Source organism: Chiloscyllium plagiosum, chromosome 11 (genome assembly GCF_004010195.1).
Source record: "Chiloscyllium plagiosum isolate BGI_BamShark_2017 chromosome 11, ASM401019v2, whole genome shotgun sequence".
NCBI classification, from domain to species: domain Eukaryota; kingdom Metazoa; phylum Chordata; class Chondrichthyes; order Orectolobiformes; family Hemiscylliidae; genus Chiloscyllium; species Chiloscyllium plagiosum.
The window spans coordinates 2230861-2248187 of NC_057720.1; the positions used below are offsets into that span (position 1 = coordinate 2230861).

General features: G+C 42.0%; 1 protein-coding gene across 1 annotated transcript in view; it reads left to right on the forward strand.

Annotated features, from left to right (window-relative positions):
- msh4 (mutS homolog 4) overlaps positions 1–17327 on the forward strand; it is a 130777-nt gene that overhangs the window by 17076 nt on the left and 96374 nt on the right. The window contains exons 4-5 of the mRNA XM_043700068.1: positions 1942–2052; positions 7728–7843. Of these exons, the coding sequence (XP_043556003.1) occupies positions 1942–2052; positions 7728–7843 (227 nt within the window). The remainder of the gene's footprint in view (positions 1–1941; positions 2053–7727; positions 7844–17327) is intronic.

Below are 17327 nucleotides of genomic sequence, written 5' to 3' on the forward strand. Positions count from 1 at the left end.
ACTGGTCACAGGCCTCCAGTCTGAAAAACAACCCTCCACCACCACCCTCTGTCTTCTACCTTTGAGCCAGTTCTGTATCCAAATGGCTAGTTCTCCCATTATTCCCTGAGATCTAACCTTGCTAATCAGTCTCCCATGGGGAACCTTGTCGAACACCTTACTGAAGTCCATATAGATCACATCTACTGCTCTGCCCTCATCAATCTCCTTTGTTACTTCTTCAAAAAACTCAATCAAGTTTGTGAGACATGATTTCCCACGCACAAAACCATGTTGACTATGCCTAATCAGTCCTTGCCTTTCCAAATATATGTACATCCTGTCCCTCAGGATTCCCTCCAACAACTTGCCCACCACCGAGGTCAGGCTTACCGGTCTACAGTTCCCTGGCTTGTCTTTACCGCCCTTTTTAAACAGTGGCACCACGTTTGCCAACCTCTAGTCTTCCGGCACCTCACCCGTGACTATCAATGATACAATGTCTACAGTTCCCTGGCTTGTCTTTACCGCCCTTTTTAAACAGTGGCACCACGTTTGCCAACCTCTAGTCTTCCGGCACCTCACCCGTGACTATCAATGATACAATATCTCAGCAAGAGGCCCAGCAATTACTTCTCTAGCTTCCCACAGAATTCTTACGTGCACCTGATCAGGCCCTGGGGATTTATCCACCTTTAACCATTTCAAGACATCCAGCACTTCCTCCTCTGTAATCTGGACATTTTTCAAGATGTAACCATCTATTTCCCTACAGTCTATATCTTCCATATCCTTTTCCATAGTAAATACTGATGCAAAATATTCATTTAGTATCGCCCCCATTTTCTGTGGCTCCACAAAAAGGCCGCCTTGCTGATCTTTGGGTGGCCATATTCTCTCCCTAGTTACCCTTTTATCCTTCATATATTTGTAAAAACCCTTTGGATTCACTTGTGAAACTGTGGTGACTTCAGCTATCCTGCTCATAACTGAATGCTAGAAATGGGTTGCTCAGTACTAACAGGACAAAATAGAAGTGGAGTGGAAATCTGACTCTGATTGCTACTCCTCGGAATATCCAAATTAGTCTGCTGTTGTCCGTTCCCATTCTTTCCTTCCCTGCTGAATTTGAACACCCGGGCCTGTCCTGTTGTGTAGAATGTCACATAGAATTACATAAGAAATTCAACACAGAAAGGCCCTATCAGTCCAGTCATTTCACATTGGCATTATATTCCATTGGACCATCCTCCCACTCTTCTTTATTTAACTTTATCAGCATAATCCTTTGTTATCTTTCCCCAGTAGTGTTTATCAGGCTTCCCATTAAATGCATCTTTGTTAGTTACTTCAGTTACTCTCTGTAATACTGAATTTCACATTCTCTTCATTCTATTTAAAAGAAGGCTCTTCAAAATTCCTTATTGAATTTGTTTATAACTGGTCTTTGTTGAAGGCCCTGGTTTTCCTAATCCCTACATTCCCTATGCTATAAAATATTTCAGAATTTCAGATACCCCCATCCGGTTACTCTGCAGCCTTTCTCTTTTCAAAATTGAAGAGTCCATCCTGTTCATTCCTTCTTGATAAACATAACCCTACAATTCTGAAATAATTCTTGTCATGGGGAAGTCCCTTCCATTTCTGATCCAAGAATCTACATACGTATTTTCCAGCTGGATTCTGCAGATAGCACTCCGAAGTGAAAATCTGCCTGATTTGTTTCCACTGGCTGTCTCAGGGGTGTTGAGTCTGTTTGCAGTAATCCAGATGCAGCAACAGAAGAGACTAAGAGCTGAATCAGGAACCTTCTTGCTTATGTTGCATAGTTTTATAATGCTTCATATAATTGATATACTGCTATATTTATGAAATAAAAATAATAACTCTATAAAATTAAGTAGGTTTGAATCATTTATATCATTGCATGGGGGCACTTCCTGCCTTATGTTTGTTTTACAGGTTATTACCAAGTTGCAGATTTTAACACCTTTAGAAATCATAATGCCAAATACCGCTTGTGATAAAGGAAGTGGGACTAAGCTGTTTACTCTTATCACAGAAAACTTTAAAGTAAGAATAGTACAGAGTCTGTCAACAGTATTTTTGTTCTGTGTTTAGGTTTTGGACATAATAGTTGGTGTTACAATATCCCTACAAAGATTTCTCATCTTCTCCAGTAATGCCATCTTGCAGAACTGACTACTTTTGTATCACCATTGGCAATCATATGTCAGCCATCTGAAATTGCTGTGACCACTCAGCTCCCTCTCCTCCCTTAATAATAATTTTTGCAGCAGTAGCAGTGAGAATGAGGACCAGGGGACTGCTGAGAAGGTAAATTCCTCCTTTAAAAACTTACCTGGTGGGATCAGCAGCCTTCATTTTTGCAGCAGCGGTGGACTAGGGGCTGCCGGGAAGGTAAATTTCTTCTTTAATAAATTGTTTCATGAATAGGTGGAGCGCATACTGAGCAGGAGAATTGTGAGATAATATATTTGAATGGTTGCTTTACCTGAAACACTATTTATGTAGTGTTTCCCACCCATCCTCCTCTAACCAAAAAAAGAAGGTTCTGTGCACCGATTTGGGAAGGTTACTAGTTTTTTCAGTAGTCTATTTGGGAATTCAGAACAGTGGGAATGGATGTTAGGGCAGTTGTATGCTCCTCCAGTAGGATGTGGGAGGAACGAGTCACCCAACTCCAGCTCCTGGGAAACCATGTTAGGGAACTGGAGCTGGATGAACTTTAGATCATTGGGGAGGCAGAGGGGGTAATAGAGAGGAGTTACAGGGCGATAGTCTCACCTCAGGTACAGGAAATAGGTGGATGAGTTATAGTCAGGTGATGGAAGAGAACAGGCAGACAGTGCAGAGATCCCTGTGGCCATTCCCCTCAATAATAGGTATACTGTTGTAGATACTGTTGGGAGGGGGAGAATGACCTACCAAGGGAAAATCTTAGTAGTCAGGTCTCTGGCACTGAGCCTGGTTCTGTGGTTCAGAAGGGAAGTAGGGAGAATAGAATAGTGCTAGTAGTAGGAGACACAACAGTTAGAGGAATGGACAGGAGATTCTGTGGTCACGATCAGGACTCCCAGAAGGTATGTTGCCTCACAGGTGCCAGGGTCCGGGATGTCTCTGCTTGAGTCTTCAAGACTCCGAAGTGGGAGGGTGAGCACCCAGAAGTCGTAGTGCATATTGGCTCCAATGACATTATTAGGAAAGGGATGAGGATCTAAAAAGTGATTTGAGGGAATTAGGTTGGAAGCTAAGAAGCAGGACGAGCAGAGTAGTAATCGCCATATGGTAGTGAGGCAAGGAACAAGGAGCGAGTGCAGCTAAACGGCACGGTGGCACAGTGGTTAGCATTGTTGCCTCACAGCGCCAGAGACCTGGGTTCAATTCCCGCCTCAGGCGACTGACTGTGTGGAGTTTGCACGTTCTCCCCGTGTCTGCGTGGGTTTCCTCCGGGTGGTCCGGTTTCCTCCCACAGTCCAAAGATGTGCAGGTCAGGTGAATTGGCCATGCTAAATTGTCCGTAGTGTTAGGTAAGCGGTAAATGTAGGGGTATGGGTGGGTTACGCTTCGGCGGGTCGGTGTGGACTTGTTGGGCCGAAGGGCCTGTTTCCACACTGTAATGTAATCTAAACATGTGGGTGCAGGGCTGGTGCAGGAGGAAGGGCTTCAAATATGTAGATCATTGGGGTACCTTCTGGGGAAGGTGGGACCTGTACATGAAGGATGGATTGTACTTGAACTGGAGGGGCCCCAGTGGCCTTTGGAGTTGGAGGGGGGGCGGTGTGTGATTTGCTAGACCATTTTGGCAGAGTTTAAGCTACCTTGGCAGGGGGAACCACTCCTGCAGATTAGAGGAGAGGGTAATTGTTGAATGGGCAGAAAACGGAATGCAGAGAGTCTGACAGAAAAGATACACAGTTGATAGGGCAAAGGGATGGGTTAAAGTGTATCTGTTTCAATGCAAGGAGTGTCAAGAATAAGAGTGATGAACTTAGAGCATGGATCAGTACTTGGAACTACGATGTATGGCCGTAACGGAGACATGGATTTCACAGGGGCAGAAATTGTTGCTGCCTGTTCCAGGGTTTAGATCTTTTAAAAAGAATGGGAAAGGGGGAGGGGGTAAAAGAGGAGGGGAAGTAGCATTGTTAATTAGAAAGTGCATCACAGTTGCAGAAAAGAAGGTTTGAGGAAGGTTTGTCTACTGAGTCAGTATGGATTGAAGTCAGACATAGAAAAGGAGCAGTCACTTTATAGGGTGTATTCTAAAGACCCCCAATTTCAGCAGAGAGGTGGAAGAACAGATTGGACAGCAGATCCTGGAACGGTGCACATGTAACAGAGATGTTTTTATGGGTGACTTCAACTTCCCCAATATTGATTGGAACTTCCTTAGTGCAGATGGTCTGGATGGCGCCGATTTGTCAGGTGTGTCCAGGAAGGATTCCTGACTCAATATGTAGATAGGCCGACTAGGGTGGAGGCCATATTGGATTTGGTGTGAGGCAACAAGCCAGGCCAGGTGTCAGATCTCTCGATGGGTGAGCAATTCTGAGCAATGACCATAACTGCCTCACCTTTACCCTCGCCATGGAGATGAATAGGAACAGACAGTATGGGAAGGTATTTAATTGGGGGAGGGAAAATTATACTGCTATTAGACAGGAGCTGTGGAGTATAAATTGTAAACAATTGTTCTACAGGAAATGCACAACAGAAATGTGGAGGTTGTTTAAGGAGCACTTGTCGTGAGTGTTGGATAACCATGTCCCACTGAGACAGGCAAGGAATGGCAATGTGAAGGAGCCTTGGATGACGAGAGACAAGGAGCTTCTTGTCAAGAGGAAGAAGGAAGTTTACTTAAGGTTGAGGAAGCAAGGATCTGGCACAGCTTTAGAGTGTTACAGGGTAGGAAGGAACTCAAAAATGGACTGAGGAGAGCTAGAAGGGGGCACGATAAAGCCTTGGTGGGAAGGATTAGGGAAAACACAAAGACATTCTACGTGAGGAATAAGAGAATGATCAGAGCGAAGGTAGGGCTGATCAGAGATTGTGGAGGGAACTTAGACTTGGAGTCTGAAAAGGTAAGGGAGGCCATAAATGATTTTTATGCTTCAGTATCACTAAAGAGAGGGACCTTGTTAGTAGTGAGAACACTGTGGACCAGGTTAATAGGCTTGAACAGATTGATATTAAGAAAGTGGATGTGCTGGAAATTCGGGGAAGCATCAAGATAAATGAGTCCCCAGATATATCCAAGGTTACCACGGGTAGCGAGGAATGAGATTGCTGTGCCTCTGGTGATGATCTTTACATCCTCACTCTCCATGGGAGTAGCACCGGATGATTGGAGGGAGGCGAATGTTGTTCCTCTGTTCAAGAAAGGGATTAGGGAAATCCCAGGAAATTATAGATCAGTCAGTCTTACATTTGAAGTAAGCAAGGTATTGGAAAGGATTCTGAGAGATAGGATTTTGACTATTTGGAAAAACATTGTTTGATTAAAGATAGTCAGCATGGCTTTGTGAGGGGCAGGTATGGCTTACAAGCCCTATTGAGTTCTTTGATGATGTGATGAAATAAGTTGATGAAGGTTGAGCAGTGGATGTGGTGTATATGGATTTCAGTAAGGCATTTGTTAAGGATCCCCACTGTAGGCTCCTTCAGAAAGTTAGGAGGTATGGGATACAGGGAAATTTGGCTGTCTGGATACAGAATTGGCTGGCTGAAAGAAGACAGCGAATAATAGTGAATGGAAAGTATTCTGCCTGGAGGTTGGTGATCAGCAATGTTCCGCAGGGATCTGTTCTTGGGCTTCTGGTCTTTGTAATTTTTTATAAATGACTTGGATGAATAAGTGGAAGGGTGGGTTAGTAAGTTTGTCGATGACACAAATGGCGATGGTGTTGTAGATAGTGTCAAGGACTGTTGCAGGCTACGAAAGATGTTGACAGATTGCAGAGCTGGGCTGAGAAGTGGCAGATGGAGTTCTACTTGGATAAATACGAAGTGATTCATTTTGGAAGGTCGAATTTGAATGCTGAGTACAGGGTTAACAGGATTCTTGGCAGTGTGGAGGAACAGCGGGATCTTGGGGTCCATGTCCATAAATCCCTCAAAGTTGTCACCCAAGTTGATAGGGTTGTTAAGAAGGTGTATGGTGTTTTGGCTTTCATTAACAGGGGAATTGAGTTTAAGAGTTGTGAGGTTTTGCTATGGCTCTATAAAACCCTGGTTAGACCACACTTGGAATATTGTGTCCAGTTCTGTTCACCTCGTTATAGGAAGAATGTAGGTGCTTTAGACAGGGTGCAGAGGAAAGTTACGAGTATACTGCTTGGCTTGGAGGGCATGTTTATGAAGGGAGGTTGAGTGAGCTATGGCTTTTCACACTGGAGAGAAGAAGGAAGAAAGGTGACTTGATATAGGTTTACAGGGTAATGAGAGGTATTGACAGAGTAGATAACCAGAGACGTTTCCCAGGGCAGAAATGGCTGTCATGAAGGATCATAATTTTAAGATGATAGGAGGAAGGTATAGGGGAGATGTCAGAGATAAGTTATTTACACAGAGAATGGTAGGTGCATGGAATGCATTGCTAGCAGTGATAGTAGAGTCAGAGACATTAGGGACATTTAAGCGACTGCTGGACAAGCACATGGACAGTAAATTGAGGGGTGTGTAGGTTAGGTTGATCTTAGATTAAGATAAATGCTTGACATCATGGGCCGAAGAGCCTGTACTGTGCTGTACTGTTCTATGTTTTATGTAGAAATTATAGGGCACTGTCTCAGGATAATAATGGTATTGAATAGTGGAACATGCTCAGTGAATTGTATGGCATTCTGTTGCTCCTATTTTCTTTCACATGATCTTTGGGGCTTGAGGGTTCTGTTGGCTTTGCTGTCCAACAGTATCCAGGACCACTGGTGCCGGGGGAGGTCGAGAAACCTAACCTGACCCCTGATCCTCAAGATCCCTAGAATGGACAGGTCAGTGCAGGAAGTGTGCTTGGATCACGCATAGAATTCAGAATAGGAAAGCTGTATACATTTTCCCATTATAGCAACAAATAACAGTGATTTACAGTTATATAGGAACTTTAACATAGTAAAATCCTCCTAAAGTGCTTCTCACAACAGGATTATCAATCAAACTTTCATGCAGTGCCACTATTGTGACAAGGGATCAAAGTGATAAAGCTTTATGAATCTGTCTTCAAGGGAGAAGGAAGGTAGAGTGACAGAGATATAAGGGCAGAATTTCAGAGGTTAGGGCCCTGGAGTTGAAGTCCTGGCAAAACATAATGCAGAAATTAAAATGGGGCATGCACAAGAAGCCAGAATTGGAAGAGTGCAGAAATCTTGGAGAGTTGTTGGGGTTGGCAAAGTTACTTAGATTGGCACTGCGAAACTATCTGGAGGAATATTAACATCTGACATTTTATGGTGAACTTTAATTATGCATATGGGTTATGTATACAATTTTAATTTAAGAAACTGAATATAAAATGTTGAATGAGTATACTTGAGAGTTTGGTGTTTGAAGTTTGGCTGCAATTGATTATAAAATTGAGTCATAATACACTCTGATATATGTGGAAACAGTGAGTACTTTGTTATGCTAAGTTTGATGGAAATTTTATTGGGAAGCCAAGGCATAATGTTGTCAACAAAATACTGATTAAATTTCTCCAGTTCTTAAATATTTTCCTCTCTTTCTCACAGAGTGTGGCTCTCAGTACTGTTCAGAGAAAATACTTTAATGAAACAAAGGGACTGGAATACATTGAGCAGCTTTGTACACCCGAATTCAGCACTGTGCTAATGGAGATTCAGATGAAGTACGGAATTAAGTTAAGGATTAAAAGCATTTGGCCTGAACATAACACATTCTACTTTTCAGTGAGATTTTACTAATAGTTACCTAGTGGGCGACACAGTGGCACAGTGGTTAGCACTGCTGCCTCACAGTGCCAGAAACCTGGGTTCAATTCCTGCCTCAGGTGACTCTCTGTGTGGAGTTTGCACATTCTCCCCGTGTCTGTGCGGGTTTCCTCCCATAATCCAAAAAGGTGCAGATTAGGTGAATTGGCCATGCTAAATTGCCTGCAGTGTTAGGTGAAGGGGTAAATGTAGGGGAGTGGGTCGGTGTGGACTTGTTGGGCTGAAGGGCCTGTTTCCAAACTGTAAGTAATCTAATCTAATCTCTTTATAAAAAAAACTTGCATTTCTGTAGTGCCTTACATTATCTTGGGATATGTACAGCTTCCAGGTTTTTTTGGACTGTAGTTGGTACCAATAACATAGGTGGAAAACAGAAATGGCATTCTGCAAACAGAATATAAGGAACTGTGATATACATTTAAAAAAGGACCTCAAAGGTAGTTACTCCCAGTCCCAGCAAGATCAGGAATAGGAGAAGAAACCAAATTAATGTGTGGCTAGAGGAAAGATGTAGGAGGGAGGGATTTTGATTCTTGAGGCATTGGGACTGATTCTGCCAAAGTTGGGACCTGTAGAAGCTGGAAAGGGTGCACTTCAGCAGAATCAGAGCCGATATCCTTGCAAGGACATTTGCTAATACTCTGAAGGGGGGTTTAAGCTGAGGTAGCAGAGGAACAGAAATTTGAGTAGAGATTTGTATGAAGGAAACAAAAATGAACATGTAAGATAGAAAAGTTGAAATCAAAAGTGGAAGGCATACGAAAGAATTACTAGCAATGAATAGAATTAGAGTACAAAAGGAATGTATAAATATATCAAAAAGACAACTCTAAATGTACTATACCTGATTACATGGAGCATTTTAAATAAATTAGATGAATTAACAGCACAGGTAGTTATGAATGGTTATGATATTGCAATTACGTTGATCATGGCTGTGGGTGAAGACGGCTGGGAACTGAGCATCAAGCATATTCAATTATTAGGAAGGACACACATAAACAGAAAAGGAAGTGGGGCAGTGTTGTTGATGAAATTGATGAAAATTGTTGAATTGGGGAAATCAGTGCAATACTGGGAAAGAATATTGGTGCAGGAAGTGTTAATGTGGAATCAGTGGATGGAGCCATGAAACAATAAGGAATGAAAAACATTAGATTGAGTTGTCTATAGGTCTCCAAGCTGTAGTGGCAACCTAGAGGAAGGCATTAAACAGGAAATTAAAGATGCATACAAAAAGGTTGCTGGAGTATTTTGTGTGATTTTATCCGCATATAGACTGGGCAAAATACAATCATAGTAATATTGTGGTGGATGAATTCCTGCAATATGTACAAGATTTTGTTTAGATCAATTTGTTGAAGAGCCAGCTAGAGAATTGGCTATTTCAGATTTGATTTTGTACAGTGAGAAAGGGTTAATTGATAATCTTGTTGTGAAAGACTAATTCAGTAGGGGGATGGGAACCTAAATTGAAGTTCCAGTGTCCAGGAGGTTGAGAGTAGTGAGGTCAGAAATGAGGTTTCAAGGTCGCAAGAGTTCAGCGGCAAGCAGGGAAGTGTCCACTTCAATGCCAGGAGCATCCGGAATGAGGTGGGTGAACTTGCAGCATGGGTTGGTACCTGGGATTTCGATGTTGTGGCCATTTGGATGGATAGAGCAGGGACAGGAATGGTTGTTGTAGGTTCCAGGATTTAAATGTTTCAGTAAGAACAGAGAAGATGGTAAAAGAGGGGGAGGTGTGGCATTATTAATCAAGGACAGTATTACAGTGGCAGAAAGAACGTTTGAGGACTCGTCTACTGATGTAATATGGGATGGGCTGAGTTTAGAAACAGGAAAGGAAAGGTCACCCTGTTAGGAGCTTTCTATAGGCCTCTGAATAGTTCCAGGAGGCAGGTGGGAAAGTGAGGATTGTGAGGTTAGTGATAGACAGTAGAGGAAAGGAGAGCAAAGATGATTCTGGATAGGAACGAGAGTAATAGGGCAGTTGTAATGGGGGACGTTAACTTTCCAACTATTGACTGGGAATACTATAGTTTGAGTACTTTGGATGGGTCACTTTTTGTCCAATGTATGCAGGATGGTTTCCTGACACGGTATGTAGACAAGCCAACAAGGGGCGAAGCTATATTGGATTTGGTAATGGATAAGGAACGAGGCCAGGTGTTAGATTTGGAGGTAGGTGAGCGCTTTGGTGATAGTGGCCACAATTCAGTTATGTTTACTGTAGTGATGACAAAGGATAAGTATATACTGCCGGGTGAGAGTTATTTCTGGGGCTAAGGCAATTATGATGCAATTAGGCAAGATTGAGGATGCATAGGATGGGGAAGGAAACTGCTCGGCATGGGTGCAATTGAAATGTGGAGCTACTGTGGGTCCTTGATAAGTATGTACCTATCAGGCGGAGGAAGTGGTTGAACGAAGGAGCTGTGGTTTACTAAAGAAGTTGAATCTCTTGTCAAGAGGAATAAGAAGGCTTATGTTAGGATGAAATGTGAAGGCTCAGTTAGGGCACTTGAGAGTTACAAGTTAGCCAGGAAAGACCTAAACAGAGAGCTAAGAAGAGTCTGGAGGAGACATGAGAAGTTGTCAGCATATAGAATTAAGGAAAACCCTAAAGCTTTCTATAGATACATCAGGAATAAAAGAATGATTAGAGAAAGATTAGGGCTAATCAAGGATAGTCGTGGGAAGTTGTGCGTGGAGTCTGAGGAGATATGGGCAGCGCTAAATGATTATTTTTCCTCAGTAGTCACACTGGAAAAAGACAATGTTGTCAAGGAGAATACTGAGATACAGGACGGGATGGGATTGAGATTCACAAGAAGGAGTTGTTCGCAATTCTGGAAAGTGTGAAAATAGATAAGTCCTCTGGGATTTATCCTAGGATTCTCTGGGACGCCAGGGAGGAGATTGCAGAGCTTTTGGCTTTGATCTTTACGTTGCCATTGTCAACAGGAATAGTGCCAGAAGACTGGAGGATAACAAATGTTGCCCCCTTGTTTAAGAAGGGGAGTAGAGACATCCCTGATAATTATAGATCACTGAGCCATACTTCTGTTGTGGGTAAAGTGTTGGAAAAGGTTATAAGAGATAGGAATAAAAATCATCTAGAGAGGAATAAATTGATTAGGGATAGTCAATACTGGTTTGTGAAGGGTAGGTCGTGCCTCACAAATCTTATTGAATTCTTTGAGATAGTAGTCAAACATGTGGAGGAGGGTAAAGCAGTTGATGTGGTGCGTATGAATTTTGTAAGGCATTTGATAAGGTTCCCCGTGGTAGACTATTGCACAAAATACGGAGGCATCGGTTTAGTGGTTTGGATCAGAAATTGGCTAGCTGAAAGAAAGTGGTGGTTGATGGGAAATGTTTATCCTGGAGTTCAGTTACTAGTGGTGTACTGCAAGGATCTGTTTTGGGGCCACTAAAATCTGGAATGAGTAGGTGGGCTCATGAAGAAGGTTTGGACAGGCTAGACTTGTATTTGCTGGAGTCTGGAAGAGTAAGAGGTGACTGAAACAGACAATCCTGAGGTGCCTTGACTGGGTGGATGTGGAGAGTATGTTTCCTCTTGAGGGAATATCTAGAACTAGTGGTCAATGTGTAAATATTGGACGTCTTCCATTTAAGACAGAGATGATTTTTTTTTTCCTCATGGACAGTGGAGTGTCACTGGAATCTTCTTCCTCAAACAGTAGTGGAAGCAGTCTTTGAATATTTTAGGACTGTTGTTGATACATTCTTGATAATCAAAGGGGGATGGTAGTGAAAAGTTATCAGGGCACATGGAAATGTGCATTAATTAGATCATGACTTTTTTGAATGGAGGAGCAAGCTTGAGGGGCTGAATGGCCTTTTCCCATTTGTATGTTTCGGGGAATTAGCAAAGGAACCAGGTTAAACTTTCTCTTACTAGGTTTAGAGGTTGGTGCAGTGGAATAGGAGACAGGTGGGAAAATGAGGATTGTGAGGTTAGTGATAAAAGCACCAGATCCCCATGTTATGCGAGGTTAAGAGATGAGCAGTTATGTATGGGCTGAGGTGATGAAATCAGAGCCACAAGGGCAAATTAAGTAGAATGTTGAAAGCTTCAAGGGCAGGCTCCTGGGCTCTGGGAATAAACAGAGAGAGTAGGACAGAAACCTTGCTAAAAGTATCACCCTGGGAATGAGGAAGAAAGTAGTAAGGGAGTGGAAGAGAGGTGAGGGGTGTCTGAATCAGAGTAAGAGAGCATCGGCTGAGGTTAGACAAGGAATCTGGAAGCAATGATCTGGATGGGAAGTAAATTCTGGAATCCAATTCACTACCAAAAAGGAAAAAACATAAATTGCAGGAAGAACTCAACAGGTCTTTTTCAGTTTTGAAGAAGATCGCTGGACCCAAAACATTAACTCAGCGTTCTCTCAACAGATGCTGCCAGACCTGCTGAGTCTCTCCAGTAATTTCTGTTTTTGTTTCAAATTTCCATCATCTGCAATTCTTTGGGTTTTTTTCCCCACTAAAAAAAGACAGCCTTGGACCTAAATCAAAAACATCAAAATCCAAAACACCATCTTTTATTTTGTTGAACACTCATTTGAGAGCAAGCATCAAGAATTCAACAACTGACTGCAGATATTGACACTTTCTCAAAGTATGAAAGAAAACATCAACAGCATCCCAAATACAATGGCACTTAGAAACAGAATGAGGACCTCCTTGCAGTGACGGCTACTGTCCTTCCGATTCACAATTTTTCCGGGTGAATTATAATCAATCACTTCATCAGAATTCAGAACTAACATTTGAAGCATCAGGAAACAATGATGTTTACCCTCATCTTGGCTCTTGTTCAACTTATGAGCTTGAACATTTCTGAACAATCACTGGATCAGTGGGTATTTTTGGTCCTCCCCTGAATCCATCCAATTTTCTACCCATAATTCATCCAATTTTCTACCCAATAGTAAGTAGAATATCTGACCAGGAGTATTGCTTCCTTCCACCATAGCATCAAAAGAACACAACTGAGCCTCACCCTTGTTTTAATTTCTACCTTTACCTGAGCCTTCAGTAATGTTGGAGCAGCTTCAGCTTCCTTCATTGACATTACCAATTTTCAACTCCACCATCCACTCCATCTGAGCTAGGTGCCTTTCTACCTCTTCTGCCATAAGAACATAAGAAATAGGAGCAGGAGTAGGCCATCTGGCTCATCCAGCTATTCAATAAAATCATGGATGATCTTTTTGTGAACTCAGCTCTACTTACTTGCCTGCTCACCATAACCCTTGAATCCCTTACTGTTCAAAAATCTATTTATCATTGCCTTAAAAACACTCTATGAGGTAGCCTCAACTGCTACATTGTGCAGGGGATTCCACAGATTCACAACCCTTTGGGTGAAGAAGTTCCTTTTCAAGTCAGTCCTAAATCTGCTCCTCCTTATTTTGAGGTTATGCCCCCTAGTTCTAGTTTCACCCTCCAATGGAAACAAACACCCTGATTCTATCTTATCTATTTCCTTCATAGTTTTATGTTTCTATAAGATCTCCCCTTGTTCTTCTAAATTCCATTCAGCCATGACTTGATGCCTGTGCTGTGGAATCCTGCTGACTAATCCAGAAATGAAACAGAGATTTGAATACACGATGGGCCAAAGATCAAGAAACAAGCAAGTACTTATAATATTTATGTGGAATAAAGTCTGTGGTTTACATTGGGCTGAGGAATCCTTTGTCTTTGCTCCTTTTTCCAATGAAGTCTTGTTCCTCCAAAGGCACCCTTTTGTTTTGCAGAGAGAGTCCATTCAGCTGCTGCAGCTGTTATCCTAACCATCATAAGAGCATAAGAAATAGGAGCAGGAGTAGGCCATCTGGCCTTTCGAGCCAGCTCCGCTGTTCAATAAAATGGTGGCTGATCTTTTTGTGGCTTCAGCTCCATTTACCCACCCTCTCACTATAGTCCTTAATTCCTTTATTGGTCAAAAGCATTAAAAACATTCAATGAGGAAGCCTCAACTACTTAACTCGTCATGGAATTCCACGGATTCACAACCCTCCTCAATTTGGTCCTAAATCTGCTCCCCCTAATTTTGAGGTTATGCCCTCATGCCCTAGTTTCACCCACCAGTGGAAACACCCTCACTATTTCTATTTTATCTATTTCCTTCATAATTTTATATGTTCTATAAGATCCCCCCTCATTCTTCTAAATTCCAATGAATATAATCCCAGCCTAATTAGTCTCTCCTCACAAGCCAATCCCCTCAACTCTGGAATCAACCTAGTGAACCCTCTCTGGTGCCAGTATATCCTTTCTCAAGTAATGGGAAGAAAACTGCACACAGTACTCCAGTGTGGCCTCACCAGCTCCTTGTTCAGCTGCAACCTAACCTCCCTGCTTTTAAACTCAATCCCTTTAGCAATGAAGGACAAAATTCCATTTTCTTTCTTTATTACCTATTGCACCTGCAGACCAACATTCTGTGATTCAAGTATAAGTTCACTCACATCTCTCTGCAGAGCAGCATGCTGCATTTTTTTTTATAATTCAAACAAAAGTCCTTTTTACTGTTACTCTTACCAAAATGGATAACTTCACATTCATTAACATTGTACTCCATCTGCCAGACCTTTGCCTACTCACTTAACCTATTTATGTCCTTCCACAAAGTTTCACAGTCCTCTGCACAGACTTCTCTACCACTTATCTTAGTGTCCTTTGCAAACTTTGACACACTAAATGTGGTCCCCAACTCCGAATCGTCTATGTAAATTGTGAATAATTGCAGTCCCAACACTGATCCCTGAGGCACACCACTGGTCACTGATCGCCAATTATAAAATCATTCATTTATCCCAGTCTTTGTTTCCTGTTAGTTAACCAATCTTCTGTCCATGCCATTATCCAATGCCATGCATCCTTCTTTTGTGCAGCACTTAATGCCTTTTGGAAATCTAGATACACCATATTTACTGGGTCCCTATTGTCCACTGTGCTCGTAATTTCTTTGTAGAATTGCAGTAGCTTAGTTAAGCATGACCTGCCTTTCATGAACCCATGATAGGTCTGCCCAAGGGAACAATTTCCATCTAGATGTCTTGCTAATTCTTCCTTGATAATAGATTCTAGCATTTTCCCCACTACAGAAGTTAAGCTAATTGGTCTACAATTCCCAATCTTTTTGTCTACCTCCTTTTTTAAACAGTGGCACCACATTTGCTGTTTTCCAATCTGCTGGAATTGCTCCAGAGTCCATCGAATTTTGGAAAATTACCACATGTGCACACCTTGCTGTTTAGCCCACCATCACTTTTGTTACCCTGGGATGCATTCCATCAGGGCCAAGAGACTTGTCTACCTCTAGCTTCATTCACTTGCCCAACACTACCTTTTTCATGATATTGATTATTTCCAGATCTTCATCTACCTTTGCCTCCCTTGTCAATTATTGGCATGTTATTAGTGTCCTCCACTGTGAAGACTGACACAAAATACCTATTCAATGCCTGGGCCATTTCATTATATCCCATTACTAAATGCCCCTTCTCATCCTCTAAAGGACCAATGTTTACCTTAGCTACTCTTTTTATTTTATATATTTATAGCAACTTTTGCTATCTGTCTCTATATTCTGAACTAGTTTACTCTCATAATCTATCTTAGTTTACAGTTTTTTTGTGGCTTTTGGTTGACCTTTAAAATTTTCTCAATCTTCTAGTTTCCCTCTAGTCTTTGCCACTTTGTATGCCTTCTCTTTTTGATTTCATACCCTCCCTTATTTCCCGAGACACCTATGGCAGATTACCCCTTTTCTTACAGTTCTTCTTTTTCACTGGTATATACTTTTGCTGAGCACTTTGAAAAATTGCTTTGGAAATCCTCCGCTATTCGTTAACTGTCTGACCATAAAGTCTTTGCTTCCAGTCTACTTTAGCCAACTCCTTCCTCATTCTGTTGTAGTCTCCTTTGTTTAAGCACAGGACCCTGTAAGTGGATTTTATCTTGGCACTTTCCATCTGTATTTTAAGTTCAACCATACTGTGATCGCTCCTTTCAAGAGGATCCCTAACTATGAGGTCATTAATTATTCCTGTCTCATTATACAGGACCAGACCTAGGATAGCTTGTTCCCTTGTCGGTTCTATTACATACTGTTCAAGAAATCTATGGTGGATATTTTCAATGAACTCCTCCTCAAGACTATCCAAACTGACCCTGGTTTGACCAATCGACATGCAGATTAAAATCCTGCATAATAATTGCCGTACCATTTTTACAGGCATTAGTTATTTCTTTGCTAATTGCCCACCCCAGTGTGATATTATTTGGTGGCCTATAGATTACACCTATCAGTGACTTTTTCTTCTTAGAATTTCTACTTTCCACCCAAATGGATTCAACCTTATTCTTGATAGACCCAAAGTTTACAGATGATACAAAGACAGTTGGGGGACAGATAATATCAAGGAGGTGGGGAGGCTGCAGAAGGATTTGGACAGGTTAGGAGAGTGGGAAAATGTGAGGTGATGCACTTTGGTAGGAAGAATAGATGACTATGTTCTAAATGGGGAGAACATTCGGAAGTCTGAAGTGCAAAGAGACTTGGGGGTTCTAGTCCAGGATTCTCTGAAGATAAACTTGCAGATTGAGTCAGTAGTTAGGAAAGCAAATGCAATGATGACATTTATTTTGAGAGAACTTGAATATAAAAGCAAGGATGTACTTCTGAGGCTCTATGAGGTTCTGGTCAAACCTCATTTTGGAGTATTGTGCGCAGTGTTGGGCCCCATATCTCAGGAGGGATGTACTGGCCCTGGACCATGTTCAGAGGGCATTCATGAGAATGGTCCCAGGAATGAACAGCTTAACATATGAGGAACATTTGAGGACTCTGGGTTTATTCTCGATGGAGTTTCGAAGGATGAAAGGGGATCTAATTGAAACATACAGAATACTGAATAGCCTGGACAGAGAGTATGTTTGGAAGATTTTTCCATTGGTAAGAGAGACTAGGACCCAAGGGCATAGCTTTAGAGTACATAGAACATAGAAGAATACAGCGCAGTACAGGCCCTTTGGTCCTCGATGTTGCGCCGATCCAAGCCCACCTAACCTACACTAGCCCACTATCCTCCATATGCCTATCCAATGCCCGCATAAATGCCCATAAAGAGGGAGAGTCCACCACTGCTACTGGCAGGGCATTCCATGAACTCACGACTCGCTGAATAAAGAACCTACCCCTAACATCTGTCCTATACCAACTCCCCCTTAATTTAAAGCTATGCCCCCTCATAATAGCTGACTCCATTTGTGGAAAAAGGTTCTCACGGTCAACCCTATCTAAACCCCTAAACATCTTGTACACCTCTATCAAGTCACCCCAAA